The sequence below is a fragment of the Apteryx mantelli genome, chromosome 17 (assembly GCF_036417845.1).
Source record: "Apteryx mantelli isolate bAptMan1 chromosome 17, bAptMan1.hap1, whole genome shotgun sequence".
NCBI classification, from domain to species: domain Eukaryota; kingdom Metazoa; phylum Chordata; class Aves; order Apterygiformes; family Apterygidae; genus Apteryx; species Apteryx mantelli.
The window spans coordinates 4,710,751-4,729,154 of record NC_089994.1 but is presented as its reverse complement, the minus strand read 5'-3'; the positions used below and the strand labels follow the sequence as shown (position 1 = coordinate 4,729,154).

At 43.0% G+C, this 18,404-nt stretch overlaps 1 protein-coding gene across 1 annotated transcript in view; it reads left to right on the top strand.

Moving 5' to 3' along the window:
• Positions 1-18,404, top strand: part of FBXW8 (F-box and WD repeat domain containing 8) — a 52,394-nt gene that overhangs the window by 23,285 nt on the left and 10,705 nt on the right. The window contains exons 5-7 of the mRNA XM_067307024.1: positions 1,014-1,171; positions 8,553-8,749; positions 10,244-10,453. Of these exons, the coding sequence (XP_067163125.1) occupies positions 1,014-1,171; positions 8,553-8,749; positions 10,244-10,453 (565 nt within the window). The remainder of the gene's footprint in view (positions 1-1,013; positions 1,172-8,552; positions 8,750-10,243; positions 10,454-18,404) is intronic.

Genomic DNA, 18,404 nt, shown 5'->3' with positions numbered 1-18,404 from the left:
GTAACCCCGTTGTATGGTACTTTCCTAAGAACCAGGTAACCTGAGTTGAAGTCTGACATCTCCAGAGCCTTTATTGGGCACCTTCCTTCATCTCCTTTGCAAATAACTATTTTCTTAACGTAATTCTGCAGAATTGTGTTTTCCTCAAAAACGTAGGAGAGCCAGATTTCTGCCCTGTAGACCTTTGAGGCTAGGAAGAGTCATTCCTCTGAAACATGTATATTTTTTGTTGTGTGCCTCAGCATAGACAGCGTAGAAGGAGTTGTGTGTTGCTTGCAGTGTTACAGCCTTCATTCTTTTAGGTATATTCAGTATTATCAGAGAAGCTTATTTCTATTTTTTGTTTTTGTTGTTAGCAGAGTAAGCTATAGTTTACATGATGTTTAAGTAAGTGAACCTTCTGTGAAGCAGGAAGCACTGCTTTAATTCTAAAGATAATGCTTAATTGTATGAATAAATTAGTCTTCAGAGATGTAGACAAATCTGATCCATTGATGAGGCATTGAGAAGTTTATTCTTATAAAGAGCAGTCGGTTGGATGGTTGTCTGCACGTGAATGCTTGTATGTATGTACATAAATACTCTGATTAAGCAGCCGTTCTCTGGCACAACCACGATCGCAAATGTTTAAAGACCAAAAGGGAGCAGATTGAAGTTTTGCCATGCTGTAATTATACTGATTAACTTCTCCCCTTGTGCCCAGATCTCCTTGCACTCTATCTATCTATAAAGTTAATATTGATAGTTGGTAGCCTGTGGTAGCTAGATCATGTTATTCTTGTAGCTCCATTTTACCTGCCCCTCTTATTTGACTTGATGCTGCATTCAGTAAATGGGAATAAAATGATTAATGGCAATGGAATTATATACAGGCTATGTAAACACGATGAGAATCCGCCTAGGATCTATATCATAGAGTTGGGTTTTAAGACTCTTCTGATTTCCTCCTCCCGTCTCCAGCAGCGACCTCTTTTCAGATGTTTTTTGGAATGAATAATAGCCTCCTTTTCCAGATATACATCAGGGGAGGTGAGGTTGTGGGACACGCGCACCTGGGACTACACAGCCCCCATCCTGGAACCGGTGCACGGTCCTGACGATGCTGGACCTCCGCCACATGTCTCCTTTGTGAGGATAAACAGCTCTCTGGCTGCGGCGGCTTACGAGGATGGTAAGTAACCACAACTCTCCTCCCTGTTTAAAAAAAAAAAAAAGAGGGAAAAAAAGAAAAAAGCTTTACAAAAATGAAGCAGCTGTGCTCAGCTTTTTGTGTGTCTGTAATCCTGTGTGTACACACACACACACACACACACACACTTGCTTTTATGTGAGAAAGTTGGCCAATAACCCTAAATGCATTAGGAGGCATTGGAACATAGCACCCATTAAAACTGATGTTTAATTCCTCCTGGAACTGCTGCACAAAGCTTGAGTGCCAGGCTGTAGTCCAGCCAAGCTATCTTAAGCAAATAACTTGTTTTGCTATAAAAATATTAAATATTCTTCCACCAGCCTTCCCCTCTGCCCATTCCCCCTTAGGGTGCTATGAGGCTTTGTTATGGGAATATTGGTAAACCTGCTTGTCTGATTAAATTGTATCCTGTCTTGTTCCTTGTGGAGCGTGCAGATGCACATTTTCTTAACGGAAGTATTAATTTACAGTGTTGAGTTATATGAGGGTGACAAGGAAAGGTTTGGCACGTCTGTTTTTTAAAGTATCATGTACTTTGATATAGAGAAATAGAATCTGTGACCTAATATTTAATGAAACTAATAGAATCCTGGTTATACGCATTGTTTCAAACGTACTTAGATGTGTTTACAGAATGGAGGGCAAGAGCCAAACACCAACTATACAACTGCAGAACGCGGGAATGGCAATTGAAAAAGTCAGGTTTGGACAGTGTTAGACAGTCGGGGTCTAGTGAGCTGCCCAGGCAGAACTTAACTCCTGTCATCTGTCTTTAATTTGTGTGATTTGACACTTAAAAACCTGTCCTTTAGTATGAAACAAGAGTTTTTTAAAGTTACGGAATTTTGTACACATACGTTCTTTGATACTGGCATTTGCATGTGGAAGCGAAAACAAAAGATAATCCAAACAAAATCTCTAATCCATATATTTTATTTTTAAAGTAAATTTAATATTTTATATCTAAAAACAAATGTTTAAGATGATCAACGTTCTTAGTTGTTTTTCTAGTGTGGATTGCACTATCATGGTTTTCTGCTGCTAAAAAAATCATTAATAGGCAACGTTTTGTGACAACAGTGGTTCTCGTATTACTGAATGCTCCCTAATATTATTTACTTGAGTCATAGGATAGTCTAACACACGGTGGTAGTTTTGAGTGCTGGATTTTTGTCCCGTGTGCCAAACAACGAAAATAGCAGAGGTTCTCTTGTTTGTCTTCTGGTCTTTGACTAATCTAATAATCTGTTTGCTTTGGGTTATTTTGTTGTTGTTGTTTTCTTAATATTTTGTGTCTTCAGTTTTGTGTGTGTTGTGGATAAACTAGTTTGCATAAAGCTGGGCGTCCTTATTCTTTTGGGTCGAAATTTTAACGGGCCGTGTGATACGAGGGCAGTCGCTCTGGCTTTAGAACCTTCGTCAAAATAGATAATTTTCTATGTCAATAGGGAATTACAGAAGCTGATTTTATAAAAGCTCACCAACCGGGATCTCAAAGCGCGTATTTACAGTGCGGTGAAGTACCTTAAGCTTAGCGGCGGGGGGAAGACTTTGAAGAGAAGGTGTTGGATTGGTCTTTGCTGCACTTTTGCAGCTCCCTTCCCTCTTTGTTTGCAAGTTTGACTAACGCGGTGAAACCATCTGCTAGATTTGGAGGTGGCGCTGCCAGGCAAAGAGTCTAGACTTCGCTGCCGCAGCCCTGGCTGGTGGGCTCGTTCGGATAGCATCGGTTTCTCCCGGCTCAGCAGAGCTCCCGCCGCGATGTCCTTGGCATCCGACCACAGGGAGGGACTAACCGGCGGGCTCCGCTCGCTCCGCGCCTGCCGTACAGCGCTGTTTTGCTGCTTCGGAAGTAGCACACTGCTACCCGAGGCGTGCGAGATAAAGCAAGGGGGAGGCTGGGTCCCGTTGGGATGCCTTCATCTAAAGCGAATTGCGACTCCGCCGTGGCACTGAAGAAACAACCGATTTGTGACTTCTGGTGCACGTTTCTGACGGTGTCAAGCCTCTGAGAAGCGAGCTGCAAGGAGAGGTAAACGAGAGAAAAAAGGTGCGGGGAGAAAATGAAGTTCCTTCCACCCATGCCAGTACTCAGCGGGGGCACTGCGTGTACACCTGGGGCAACGGGACTTGGCAACTCGCTCCACAGTTGTGATTTTTGAATTCCAACCCACTGGCCTCATATTTCTTCTGCCTTGTTTCCCATTGTCAGCGCTGGCAGGCGTCCAGTTTGATTTTACCACTAATTGTGTTGCACGTTACCGAACTGAAATGAATCAAATCAAAATGCTTTTCCTGGAGCATTAGAGAAAGCAGGCGAGGGTTCTGGGTAATGAGCAGATGCTGCTAATGCAGGGACAGGAGAGGCCGTGCCAGGACTCCATCTGCTCCGTGCTTGCCTGCCTTTGGCCGCGAGCCACAGCTTTTGGGAAACAGCAGTCTCCTTTAGCCATCAGCCTTCCCCCTGTCCTCCGGAGCCTCATAGTCTGACTCGAAAACACCGTGGTGCAACGAGAGAACATGCTTTTCTCTAAATGCTGTGCATCCGACTCGCGCGTGCGTGGAAGGGGATGCGGTGCTGCCCCGTCCGCGGTAGTGCTTTGGTTTGGGAGGAGTTTGGGTTTGGGAGGAGTTGGTGGTACTTCACAAGTTGCAAAGTAGCAACGCGGAGCGAGGAAGGTGATGATCAGAGGTGTGCTTGCTTGTTGGCAGGCTCCCCCAAGGCGGTTTTGGCAGTGCTCCTTTCTAGGACTAGAGAATTGCTGTCTTGTCCTCTGTGCTCTTGAAGCTGCTGGTGGTTGTTGTCCACTCCGTACCCTGTTTGCAGTGGTCAGAAACGGGGTGGTATGTTTGGAGCCCTCTAAGTGCCAGAACATGCTGCAAAATAGCCAGAGCAGGAAACAGAGGCTGCCTTGAATAAAGGAAAGAGTCTTTGAAGAAAACTCTGTCTGCCCTGCAGCACTACATTTATTCATGCTAGACATAATTGCGCTAGCGTGGTATACTTAAATTAAACTGCTGTCTTACCTGTGCAGGTGGCTGTGGATGCAGAACCCTCCTCGTTTCACTAAACAGCGTGTGTCTTCGCATCAAGGTCAGGGAAGTCTGTCTCTTGGGTCGTCAGGTTGGGAACGAAATACAGACTTTCTCATCTGTGTTTTTTCTGAAGGGACTGTACAGGGATAATGATGGTTAGAAATCTGTATAGTAAGAGCTGTGGGGATAAAAGCCTACGCACCGTTTGCTTGACACTGATGTGGTAATGGCAAGCGTAGAGGCAGGACTGCTGTGCTTGAGGTCTAGTCTCTTGTCGCTTGGTAAATAAGTAGTGATTATACCCTCTGCAGGCTGAGCAGTGGGAAAAAAAAGTGCAATTTTAGTTCATGAACACCAAGCATCTACTAAAGTTAGATTTGATATGTGCTGCTGGTCCCTAAAGCTAGAAATGATTTTGGGGGAAACTCAGAATTGGAGGTAACAAGCTTTGAGACTTCAGACCGGTGCTGTTTTCCACCTGCGTATGTCGTTAATTATTTGTGCTTTGTAGGAGTATGGTGTTACCTGAAAATTATACGGAAGAAAATTAATGGTCCCAACTTGGCGGGAAAAATACATATAGATTTTTTTTAAACATATATATTTTTAATTATCATTATTTATTTATTTATTTTTCAGCTTAAATCAAAACAGGTCTGGAACGCGACCTACAGACAGCAACAGTATCATATAGACAATGTGAATTAGCAGATTCTGGCCTTCCCGTGCGGTTGCTTAGGAGCTGATGGGAATGAGTACAAAAACCATGAGCACGTCCAAATTTTCTGCTCTAGCATATATATAATTCTGTATTTGTGTGTGTGTTTTTTTTCCCAGATATAAATTGCCCTACACCTTCGGTAAGGTTAACAGCTACCGTCGGCAGCACTGTTTTAAGGAGGAAGAGCTGGTGTGATGGGACATTAGGGTCTGAACCCAGGAGCTTCTGCACCAGAGCCCAGACCTCCCTCCGCGTCGACGAAGGGTGGCTGGTAGCAGTAGTAGGCAGCCGTCCTCCATTGTGGTTAGCTTTTTAGAAGGGGCTGTAACATGCCACTATAATATTTAGAAATGTGATTTTTGCCTTTTTTTTGCCTCTGTGTTTGTACAGCCTTTCCATATTGTAGGATTAGAGCATTTTATATGAAAGGAGACACTTTGTTTTGTGGCAGAAGTGTTGCATTTTGCACCAGAGAGAGAATTCTGTGAAAACAGATGTAAAAACAGCTGCTTTTGCAGGATGTCTTCTGTGCTCCCAGCTGTAAAGAAGGGCATATATGAGACTGGGACCGTTCATACAGAACAGCTTCCAGTCATTCACCTTTGCTATAGAAAGAGCGTATGAAATACTCCGTGGATGCTTTGTAAGACTGGACTGTCATCAGGTTTGCAGGGCACTGGTAAGGCACAACGGACTTGTAGTTAAATGTTTTATCCAAATATCTTAATCGTCATCTTGCACTTAAGTTGTTTTCTTGAGCCAAGTTGAAATATAAGCAAGCTGTAAAGTCTGTATCAGTTTGAGGAGTTATGGTGTTCAATTGGAGTAATCAGAACAGTGGCGCAGGTTTTGGCATTTTATGAGTGTGTTACTTATGATTTCAGTGTAATGACTTTTTAACACTTTTAAAATTCCAATATTCAAAAAAAAAAAAATACTGTACACCTACAACCTTAACTTCACCTTAGCAAAGATTTTTTTTTGTTGGGAATGAAGTATTGGCCACTGCTGGAGGCAGGAAGATAGCAGTGATCTCATCTGCACTGGTAAATCTTACACCTAATTTTTTTTTATGTCGCCATACCAATAACTTTAATTGTAATGGTGGCCTTTCCTCTCTTTCTTTTTTTTTCCCCCCTCTTTGGCTATCACATGAACATGATTGACTAGGGCAAAGGCTTGCACACCAATAAATACCTTGCACTGTTTCTGGAGTGCAGCGCTCTTGCTCTTTGCATTCCTTTTGAATTCTCCTTTTCGCTCCTTATGTTGTGCTCCTTCATTAAACAGGCCCTAACTTATGACTGTACGAGTCATTTATTCTTTTGATGTTTTCTGGGATGTTTTGCACCGCGTTGTGCATCGGGTGTTGCACGCGCTGTATTTGCCTAATGGAAGTTTTAGATGTTTTGGACAGATTTTGCTAATGAACATCTGGGAAAAAGGCATGTACCCGCCTTGAACAGAGCATATTACTGCCTGACCCGTTTTCTCCTTTGTGGCATTTAAGATACAATAATAATAATGGCTTTTTTTCCCACATTTGGAGAGCAGAACTCTCAGAACTCTGAATACCAGCTGTCTCAGTTTGCTGGTGTGGTCAGAACAGGCTTGTATGACTTGGATCTTTGTTTTTTTTCTTTTGGTATTTTGCAGAACTTTAATAGTCTCTGTAAAAAAAATCAGTGAAATACTCATTGCAGAGGTGTGCAAAAGACTTCACGGAGAGCAAAGCAGCATCCTTTTTCCCTTCACAAAAGTAGCCTTTAACTGGGAAAAATGTTCTGCAAAAAAAGAGGGTGACAGTGGGGTCCTGCCCGGGGGAGCTTAACAGTGAAATTTGTTGTCTGATGAAAAATTTGATTCTAACATCCGTGATCTGACATCACTGAAATTTAGATGACTGTGGATTAAATCTGCTGTTGGACAGGCTGTACGAGGGATCAGGCTTCACCCGTTCCCGTCGTCCTGGCGTGGGGCCGTGGATGTGCCGTGACGGCCTGGCCGTGCCGCTGCTAAGCCTCCGTGCCGGGCAGCTTAATCTTCCAAGGAAATCGTAGCCCATGCTGCCCATTTGCATTTGTTAACTTGTTTTAAGCATGTGCGTGTGCTGGTGGCTACCGTTCTGTTTTTTGAAACCAGTTTAGCAGTTATTTACCTTTCAAGCAATTAACGTAATTACCATTATGCTAAGAAGTAATTTTGGGAAGTTCTGCTCTGAGCCCTTATGACTCCATCGGGACAGTTTTAGTCGGGGCTTATCTTTTTGATGGAAGCCTAATTGCAGTTTTGGCTTTGTGTAAACAAACAGAGGCAGCTAATTGTTTAGGCAAATAGCAGATTAATTTAAATATGCATCCCTAATAAAACAAAAATGGTCCCCATTATAGTGCTCATTCCCATGGCGAGGAATATAAATATTCAGTGGGAGTGCCATTAGACAGGGATCTTAAGGATTATCTGCATTATTTCACATGGGTAGCACTTTCCAGATACCAAATAATCTTTACAAAAGCAAACATAAATCAATTTAAACTCATTTAGATACCATTTCGCTACGTGCAGTTTCATTACCACACTCTTGCTTCGCCTCCTCTGGGACACGGGAGGAGTGTTTGCAAACTGGCATTGGTGCCCGTCCACAGCTGCCTGTCAGAGCTTTTATGTCTCCTTTTGAAGGAAGAGCTACCATTAATCATTTCATCATTAATGGCCGTGCTGAAGTAGAAGGAAGGCTTCTGCAGCTCCAGCCCTGTCTATCATGTTTGAAGATTGCTTCTCCGTTAATTCAGTGCAAAGGTGGCCCTGAAGTCTCCAGTGCTGTCTGGCCCGTCTGTTCTGCAATACGCTCCTGACTCCTCTGTGTTACTCATGTTCAAATCTTTGGCTTAATGCATCGTGCTTTTAAATAGGCTACTGGTGGTCTATGCAGGGAAAAAGTGCTGATTTGTACTCTTATGTTCTTTGGGGTTTGTGTTCTGTAGCTTTCTGAAAGCACTGAACTCTTTTGCGTTTTCTGTTTTCCAGAGCACGAGGATTAGGAGTTTTGCTGCTGGTTGCAAACTGAGTGTTGAGAATGGCCTTGAAACCCCGGCCCTGATTGCTCTGCTTGCAGAGTTTTAGATTCTTCACTCTGTAAAACTTGCGTGCAGCAGAATTACATAAATTTAAATGTGGATTCTTTCTTTAGAGCATGCGCTCTCTCTCTTTTTTTTTTTTTTTTCGGTGCTAATTGAGGGCAAGTATATAATAGAGCAAGAACTTAAGTATCCGTTTAAAGTCTGATCTTCCCCAAATGTGGAAAAGTGGGAGAGGTCAGGCAGCCTTCCTCAAGGCAGATACCAGTGTTATCTGAAAGCCAAAAAGTAAGAATTGCAACAGAGCCTCTAATGCCAGAACACATAATTTTGGAAAGTCCTGTCCTGACCCAATTATGTCCTGCTGCGCGCTTTCCCCAAGTTCTGCTTTCCTGCCCTGGACTCTTTTCTGTGTATTCACCCCTCTCATCAGAATGCTTATACACGTACGTTCTCAAACGATCTTTAAGGTTTTGTTAAATTCTCAGATAACGCAGAGCTGTTTGCTTTGTGCTTTTGTACACAGGAACTGTTAGCGTTTGGAGTCTGATGGTAGGACGGGAGCCCATCCATCGTTACCAGCACAATCAGAGGATTCAGGCTCTGGCTCTTGGTTCGGAGCGTGCAGCGGTAGCGACGGCATCTGGCTTCGAGGTCAAAGTGGAAAGCCCTAATGACAGGGGATTCTGGCAAACTACAGAAACGTTTGAAATCCAGAAATTGGTGAGTCTCCAGGCTACGCAACTTCGTTCCATACGCTCCTCGTTCCAGGAGCTTCTGATCTGCTAATTATTATTGGTGTGGTTAAGGGGGATCTTATAAAAATCTTACAGGAGTGTTGCGTGAACTAGACAACAGCATTATCAGCTAGAGGCTGTGATTTAGTAGCAGGTTAATGGATGAGGCTTTCATCACTGAAGAGCAAGGGTGAAATGCTGGCTTACACTACAAGTGAAAATGAATAGGAGTCCATATGGTGCAGGAGGTTGGCTGTTTTTAATTATTTTTTTTTTGTCAACATTAAACTAAGCTGGCTCATTTTGTAAATCAGTATTCTCGCACAGAATTGGAGCTAACACGGAAGGTCTCATTCCAGATCAGCGCTATCTGATTAATTCTGAGGCAGGATATTGCAGATGAGCTAATAGGATCACTTGTGAAGCTGTAACTAGTTGCGCAGCTTCTGTAGGTTGCACCTTCTGTCACTGAAGTTTTGCGACTATTTCTCCCCCATCGCAAGGCGCTGACTTGTAAAGCTAGTGCGTAAGAAGTTGTGATCTAAACCGTTCCTGACGCATCCCTTCTTTCAAAGCTAACTCAGTTTTACAATACTGAAAAATAACCAAACCCCCCAAGCAATTTTAACAAGTTTCCCAGTGAAAATGTTAAAGCAACAACACACGCCCTATTGTAGTTAGATCTATTTTACTCTTGCATCTTGCTTGCTGTGAAATGTCGGTTTGCAACATGTGAAAGAAACACCCAAGACACCGCTGTTTCTTCTAAAGCTGCGTTAGAAACCAGGCATGCTGTTAAGGGGTTTCAGCCCTTCCCATAGGGAGACTGTTAAGCAATGTCTTAACCATTCCCTGAAACGGGAAGAGCAGGTCACATCATTCTTGCCTAGTAACGTTTTTGTGATCTAGTAGAAGATTGGGGAGCTGAAATTCGAGGTGTCCTGGAGTCATGACCTGACTCTTTTTTTTGGTTTAGGATACATGTAAATGAACACGTGATTTTGGAGTAAGCTAGAGTGTAAATTTTCTATGCATCAGCTATTCCTCAGTGGTTGCCCGAGTGTGTTATCCCTTTCCCGGGCGCTGCATTCACCTTCTAACCCTGGTGTTTGCTTTGTGCATGTTAGCCTTATGGTGACCTCTTGCTTGTCCCCTGTTAATCTTTCTGTCCTTTACCACCTTCTGTAAAACGAGTCCATTCAGTCATCTTTCCTTGATGTGACAATTTGGGGTTTTTTTTGTTATGTCTTCTGTTTTGTTTTTTAAGTGGGTTCATTCTAAAGACTGTGAGCTTGATTTCATCATAGGAGCTGATCTCGCAGATATGCAGAACTAAAGTTGATATTCAATCTTTGTATAAACTTAGTTTGTAAGGGGGATGGTTCCAGATAGCTGATATCCAGTTAATTTGTTCAGTTTAGCATATGATGATATAAAAGAATTTTTGGCTGTAATAACCATGAAAAGTCTGCTCTTTTAGGTCAACTTCCTTAATCTGGTTCCAGATGTTACGGGGAGTCCGGTGACAGTAGCAGCTGCGGAAGACGTGGTTTATCTCCTGAAATCAGAAGATCCCGGCAAAGTTCTCCATTCTGTTTATGGTCAGCCCGTCACATGTCTCGATGTGTCTGCGAATGAAGCAGCCTTTGGGGTCAAAAGCTTTGGCTGGTTATTGAATGAGCCCAACCAGGTATTTAATTTTTATTTATTTCTAAGATTTATATACCTTCACGATTAGCCAAGGAAGAAGACTTCATGCTAATGACCATTTTCTTCCCTTTCTTCTCTCTTTTTTTTTCTTTTTTTGACAGTAGAAGGAACATTCCTTTTTAATGCAGTAATCTGATGTTTATATCAATTTTCTTCTGGTGAGCTCAAGCGAGGGCTTGTTGTTTGGCTGACTGGGTTCACTGTAGATACAGTGCGTTCTCTGCTCCTAAGTGAGGCCCGGCTGATTCAGCTCTGTGCTACAGCAGTGGTCGAGGGAGAACTCGTCTCAACACCCCCTTGCTCCCCCCCCCCCCCCCCCAAAAAAAAAACCCCAAACCTGTAATACTGTCTGAGGAGGGCATCCTGAGCAGCCTGTCAACTCTGTTCATGCAGTGCTCAGGACTTTTTTTTTTTTCACTTGAGTATTTGAACCAAGTTGCTTTCCTCTCGGTGATAATGATTTGACTGTTATATTAAAGGAAGCTAAATAGCGATCATGGGTTTGAAGCCTCTGTAATACTCTGCTGCTTTTATCAGTGTTTCTCAGTGTAGTAGATAAAACCAGACTATTTTTGCAATTCTGTTGAAGACTCGTGGCTGCGGCATGCTTCCAGTGCAGCTCTTCTGGTTGCAGGAGATGCTTTCTTGAGCTTGCAGTCCCAAATAGTAACATAAATAATGGAATGTCTTTGGGGCTTAGAATCCTGTCTGGGATCATGGTACTCTGTCTGGGGATTATTACTGTGAAGCTCTTGAAAGTCTGAGCTCTTCTTCTGAATTTCCAGAGTCTGGAGCATAGCACTCCAGTGAAACCAAGGGCTGGGAATAAGCATCAAATATGGGATTAGTCTGGATTAGCAATGTAAATATTTATTGCCTAATTTCAACTTTCTTTGGTCAGTAAAAGTTCACCGTCTCCTCTGTTTTTTGTTGTTTTTTGCTTTGTTTTGTTTTAGACTCTGTTTCCAAGAGTTTGCAAACTGACTCAGTGGTTTAGTTGTGTGAATTGTCATTTGGTTCTGTGAAACTTTAGTCACAGAGTTGAATTTGGGCAAGTAAATTACATATAACCACATAAAATGTGTAGCTTTAAACTTATGTGCGTTGCACCTGGCTAGCACAGAAATCAGAGCTGGAAGAGACCTACTTAAGCAGGAGTGGTCGGTCTGCGGCTGTCGGCTATGTGCAGCCTCTTAAGATTAATCCAGCCAACAGCCGCTTCCCCGAAGTCTTTGGGAACAAGTTGCTCTTAACCGTAGCGGTTCAGTCCGTGATCCCTGCCTGTGTCTGGGGGGCGCTTTGGGAAGCGGGTGGCTAAGAGTAAGTTGCCTGAGTTTCTCCGGTACGGCAGGGACCGGGCTGCGGACACCCCTGGAGAACGCGGGCTCGGTGAATCCCGCCAGCCCTCCCTCGCACGCGTGGCGTGGCCGCTGTCTACGTGGGCGGTAAATCCAGGGAGGAGTTTCCAGTGGCCCCGAGAAGAGCTTCCGACCCTTTCCTGTGTCGTGCCTAATTTTCCCCTTCCCTGATTTCATTCTCTTGTTTGTAGTTATGCTTCAGGCTACCGGGAAAGCGGAAAGGAGAGCGCAGCACGAAGCAGGAGGAAGCGGAGAGGGAGCAACCCGGTGAAAGGAGCTGGCGTCCGTAGTATAAAAACGCCGTATTCTCTGGCAACAGGAAAGCTTTATTTAGGGCTAACCCTGCGTTAGGAATAAATCTGTCCAGCTGCATCTAATTTCCCCTTAAAATTCACGTCCACTAGGGAGAGGCTGAGGCCACCGTAACTACCTCTGGGGTGAGAGATGCTGGGAGGCCACGCTGTCTTTATTAATTCCTTTGCTGCCCTAATCCAATTCTTTTTCCCCGCAGAGGTGGGAGGTTAGAAGGTAAAATTGCCTCATTCGGGAGCGTTACATCGGCGGTCGCCTTTGTGCCTCGTAAAGGAAGAGAGAAATCCACTTAGGCCCCCGAAGCCCAACATATTTCCTAATTTAGTTCTGAAGTATTTGGCGTCTGACGGCAGATCGTATTAAGCCGCGCATCAGCGCGCATCCTAATCAGGGAGATGTGACTGAAGGAGCCCAGACGGCTGCGGCGTGTTTGACAAGGACGCTCGCTTGGCGTTGCCGCGCCAGCTGACATCACGCCGGAAATTAATTACTAATGTCTATTACGATAATTATTCTCACACAGACGTGAAGGGACTCCGCGTTGGTTGATTACGCTGGTCACCAGTTGACAATCTGTCTTTAGGAGAGCTTTGGATCTCGGAAACACTGAGAGAGAATCCCAGCTCCGGTTGCTGGTGGCTGGGTTGCTCTAGGGTAAAAGCTGTGTTTCTTCTGGCTCACGGGTTTTGGTATTCCCCCCCACAAAGGATTTTTATTTTATTTTTTTGAGCGTAAGTTTGCACCCCTAATGTTACTGACTTAATCATTGTCTATTTTTAACCAAATTTGACAGCAGCGTAGAGATTTGAGGTGTAAATTTTGTAGGGGTTTTAACGTCGATGTGCTGAACAGAGGAGGAAAAACCATCAAATCCGTGGCGTAGACTTGCTTCTTGTGAGATGACAGGCAGGAATGCGGAGAGGATATAAATGCTTCAGCTGTGGGGAGAAGTCCAACTTTCACTGTATTAAGCACCAGACAACCCAAATATGAGATGCTTTTTCTTGAAAGTTAGTCCTCATTTGTTTGGTGTTCCTGGAACTCTTTGTTTTCTGTTAAGCTAACAGGAATTTCTGTAGTAAGGGTTATTTCAGGTGTATTGATTCAGTGTGGAATGTGCTGTTTTCCTTAAATACTATACTGTTGAGATACTCAGACCCGTGTTCCCACCTTGGTTCCTATGTAGGTAATAATATAGACCAGATAACGAATCACAGGCAAACCCCTAATTATGGGTTTCCCTTTCAACCGAGAGTGATGCTCGTGACATCCGGTGGACGTGCCTTGGAGGACAGTGTCTGATAGGTAACAGCAAACCCATTCCATGTGACTTGGAGACCAATGATCGAGACTCTGCAGCAGTATCACAGTCATTGGTGTTCACATGTTTGAATTTTGTTTATGAGCATCATCTGTGAAATTATTTTCTGATGCAACTCTACAGACATCTGCAGAATTAAACGAGAGTTGGCTGTGCTCCTCATCGTGTCAGGGGATGAACTTCTTAATGCGTTCAGCAGTTATGGATGATGGAAGCTAATCAACATGGGAGCATTTTGTTTTTTCCACCAAAGAAACTTCTCACAGTAGTCATGCAAGAGAATTTTATTTTAAGTTCATGTAACTCTGAAATACTCCTCTTGTGTTGCATGCAGGATCCGTGACTCAGATGGTATGATTATAAGGCACAGTTCAGAATGTGTCTTTATTTTTGGTTCCTTTATGCACAAACTAAGGCATTATTTCCAAAGAGGAGGATGGGGAAGAAAGAAGTAGAAGGAGAACAGTAATGGTTTTAGATACTCCATCCTAGAAACAAGAGAGACAGAAACAGGAGGATAGAAACGTTGTGATCAGATGCCTTGGGAATTGCTTGTTATTTCCCTTTTTTGTCTGTTTTGAGCTGATGATTGGTTTGTACTGGCTGAATGAGGTTCAACCTACTTGTCTACCCTCATCAGCGCTTCAAATACTGCCTTGTTTTTTGGCTGCTGTGTTTAACGTTTCTGCAGAGTCCTTTGACTAGTTGCTAATGCGAGTGTATCCAGTAGAATTAGCCCCTTGAAATGCATGTTATGAATTGATATTAACTGGAAGAAATTAAATTATAAATTTTAAAATAATCCTTTAAACTGAATCTGATACTTTACAGTCTCTGGATGATGTTTTTAGGTCACAGATGTATTATATAAGCCCTCACACCTTTCTGGCACCTTTTTTTAACTGAAATCATTCCTTTTTGTACTGGTAAGCTTGTACTGTCTCTTCTGGTGTCATGTCTCAGTTGCTATGGAGTTCTGAAGACTTACGTTTTTTTATCTTGTTTTTTTTTTTTTTTTAATTAAAAAATATGCTTATGAGTTTTCTTAACCACCGTGAACCTTGTAAATGGTCTAATTTTCACTGGCTACATGTCGGTGATAAATCAATTGGTCTTTATGAACTCCTGTTTTCTTACCAGTAGAAGGACATGTCTTGCTGGTGACTGAATTTGAACATGTGGGATTTGCCCAAATGTTTCCATTCTGGGAGCTGTAGTACTGTAGAGCGTTAGCAGATCTTTGAAGGTGGAAGGTGTTTTACATACCTTTTCCTTTACAAACTGTTTAGTATTGATTCCAGTGTGGGAGAGAGAGGCCTCTTTCTGTGGATCTGAACTGTGTAACTTTTTATAAGTTGGGCATTGCAAGAAATACATTTTTTTCAAAAAGATTTGGCGTTTTCCTTGCCTGGTTTTTGTACAGTATAACCATTAACCTCTATCTTGCTGAAAAATAACAGAATCTGCCATCTTGATTTTTCAATTTTGTAATTACCCCAAAATCCTTTTTGCAAGTTAAACAAAAACAAAAACCTTATACATTGGCTAATGCTAATGACATTCTGCATTTTTTCTGTTTGTGCATTGATGTGCATAGTCCAAAATTGGCACAGCTGCTTAGGTAGGTATCTCAGGTTTTGAAAATGTAGCGGCTGGGATGTGCCATGAATATTCAAGGTGATTATCTGGGAAACGAGAGAATTCATTCTGTTTTTAACCACTAGCTTGCCGCCTTCTTGCCTACCCTGTCCTCAGCTGAGGAAAAGTGTGTTTTGGGGTTGAGGTTTGCTTTTTAGCAAGTGGGTGGTTCAGCAAGCAAACATCGTATCCTTTCATCTCAGGATACCTGAACTCTTACATCAGTCTTCAGCCACGAGTTAAACGAGTCCGGTGACCTCCTTCCAGGTCCTAGCAGACATCTGTCCACCTCACAAAACCATCGCGCTTGGCACCATCCTGGCCGTTGGCAGTCGGGGCTCAGGACGTGTCCAGTGCTGGAACAGCAGAGGTTGCAGGTGCATTGGCAGAACTGTGCCGCCGGAGCTCGCGCGCTGCCTGCCTGCGCAACGCTTGGCTCCGCTCCTTGTACCAGCTTGGAGTCTTCCTTTTTGACTCCAGTCAAATGCAAACTTAAAAGGAAAAGCTAACGGCAAGCGCCGTATGTATGTAACTTTTGCATACATACTTTCGTCTGTAACTTTTACGGCGGGCGTAGAAATTTGGAGGAAGAGGTTGGGTGCGCGGCTGGCTTTTGAGCTGCCGGGTTTGCAGCAGGCTGTTTAGACGCGCTGATATTTTTGCAGTTCTCCGAGTAGGTCTTTAAGCATTGCTTAAGGGCCGCTTAGTGCAGCTCAGCACACGTGAAATAAAGTTCTTGTTTGCCAGCATAAAGTCACCTTTAGGATGGCATGAAAGTCAATTTTCCACATGCTCAGAGAAGCGGTTGTGTTACCAGCTTCGCACAATGACTTATATCTGGCAAGAACTTGCAAAATAGTCTCTCTGGCCGATTGTCAAAAATTACATCATATTGGAGTAAACTGCTTTTAAATCAAACATCCATTATTCATGTATATTAACTGCTTTTTTTTTACTGGCTGTTTTGTGTATGATTTACTCTTTTTTCTTTCTCTCTGATTGTCTGTCTTGTCTCCCTCGTCTGCTCCTTTTAAATCTTAGCTCATCCTTAAATTTATGGAGCCAGAACACTTATCTCTGTGTACAAGTATCAATATGCTGACCTTGCATTTGTTAATAGTCAAATTTTTTTTTTCTTTTGTTGCAGTGTTATGTGCCATATTTACAGTAGGCAATTCAATACATTTGCACTGGGAAACGGTGCCCCCGAGGCTTGTAAACTTTGAAAATATTTTTCCACATCCCCTTAGAAATAAAATTCAAACTTGCAGCGGTGCGTACCATATGTTGTACTTAATTTGATGACTTCTGCTGCAAATGCATATGAAATAGCCTTGTCGCTTTTGTAGCTGCCGTTGGAATTGAATGGTTTTGACCCGGGTTAAACCCAGATCCCTTTTTATTCGTGGTGGCCTGGCAATTTCATGACCCTTTCTTTTGTTGGCAGTGTTGGTGTGTATTCAGGCAGCGTTTTCTCGCTTTGGCAGAGGGATGGGCAGAAGGAAAGGGGAGCAATGTAATTTGAAAGTAAAATGCAAACTCTGAGCCCCGTCTTGTTGTTTGTTCCTCTGCATCTTTGGGTGAATCAAATTTTTTTTCTCTCTCTGCTTACCTATCTGTAAAATGACAGATACCCCTATCGTAGACGGTTCTTTCCGGGAAGGTAGTTTTTGAAGGTATCCTGTGTGTTATTCAGTAAGGAGGAGGATGTAGGTTTTGAAAGCATGGTTTGACTATATTTTTGCTAATATATTCTGTTTAATACTTCATCTAAATAAGAATTGTGTATACTATATATAAAGACTGCTTCACCCAATTCTGAAAGAAGTTTTTTTTTTTTACTAGCCATGAGTTGTGGTGACTTAAGAAGCAAAAATGCAATTGCAGATGGAAACTGGCTATTTCACAAAGCAGTTGTCTCTGCTGGCTTTCAGCCAGGACAGTGGGTTGAACACCCCTGCTCTTGTGGAAAGTACCACAGGCTCTTTGATAACAAGCGCTTGGGGATTTGTTGTTTTAATGTTCCATCCAAAAAAGACATCTCCGACAGCACAGGATCCCTGAACACCTGCTGGGGCATTGGACGTGCATGGAAGAGTTCCATCAACAGCATTTCCTTCAGTTCCTCGGTTTTTCTTGGAAGGGTCTCAACCAAAGCGCGTAGACCATGCTTGACCTCACTTAGCTGCGAGATGCAAGCAAGCTCACAGCTTAGCTACTCTGGCTACAGAAACTTTAATTCTTTATCCATTTGGACCTCTTTCTTGACTTCTGGGATAGTGTTTTAAAAGCATTCCTGGTACCCGCTGATCTGCAGCTCCTGAAAGTACAGCAAGTTCTCCTTTCTTCCTCTCCCTATTCGAAGACATTTGCCATGCTGTTTCTCAGTGCATTTGTCTAAGAACGGTGGCCACAGGTTGAGACTTGCCCAATTCATGCAGTAAAGAAGGAAATTAGTCTAATGCACTACCTTAACAAAAGGGAGAGTACGAGCATGAATAATTAATATCGCTAGTCTGTGGCAATCGGATAAAATGAAGTCCCATTTGCTCAGCCTTATTAAAAGAGAGAGAGAGCGAGGGAGAGATGGTAAAGGTCGTTAAGGGACTTGTAACATGGAAAGAATCGCCTCTGAGATGGATAATGTGTTTTCTAATCTCTGCGGTCTTTAACTAAACATAATGGTAAAGGTACTCTGGCTATTTCTGGCTTGTTGAATTATTAAGCATTCTGGGAGATTGCTTGGCTCCTATCCAACAACTTAGACTTTTGCATTTGAACAATGTTAATAGGTAACACTTTTTATTTTGTGCGTTAGATCCTGATACATCTGCCCAGAGTATTTAATGTTTTTCCTCCCTGGTGCCCCCGGACTTCCACTGGGGGAAGGGATGCTTGTTAGTGGGTTATCCCAGGGTACTTCATTTCACACCCAAGTGCTCTTGGTTCACTTACCTTCGGTTCTGCACCTATTAGGTCACTGGTCGTGGGTGTCCATTATAGGATTATAAATGTCTTTAAAAGGGTAATCCCTTTGCAGGGTGCATTATAGGATTATAAACCTCCTAAAGATCTTATGCTTTATCTGCCCTTTAACATACAGGCCCTTATTTCAAGTCCCTCCTGACCAGGTATTTTCATTCTTTCTCCTTGGCCTTTATAAAGAAAATCCTTGTTGCCATGGGGTATTACGGAAGAGCTCATCAGAAGTGCTCTAGCAGCTTCAAAGTTGTCGTCAGTACGCTTTTAAAAACCCTGTCTTCAAGAAATTATTATTCAGACCTAAAAATGCGTTCTGTCAG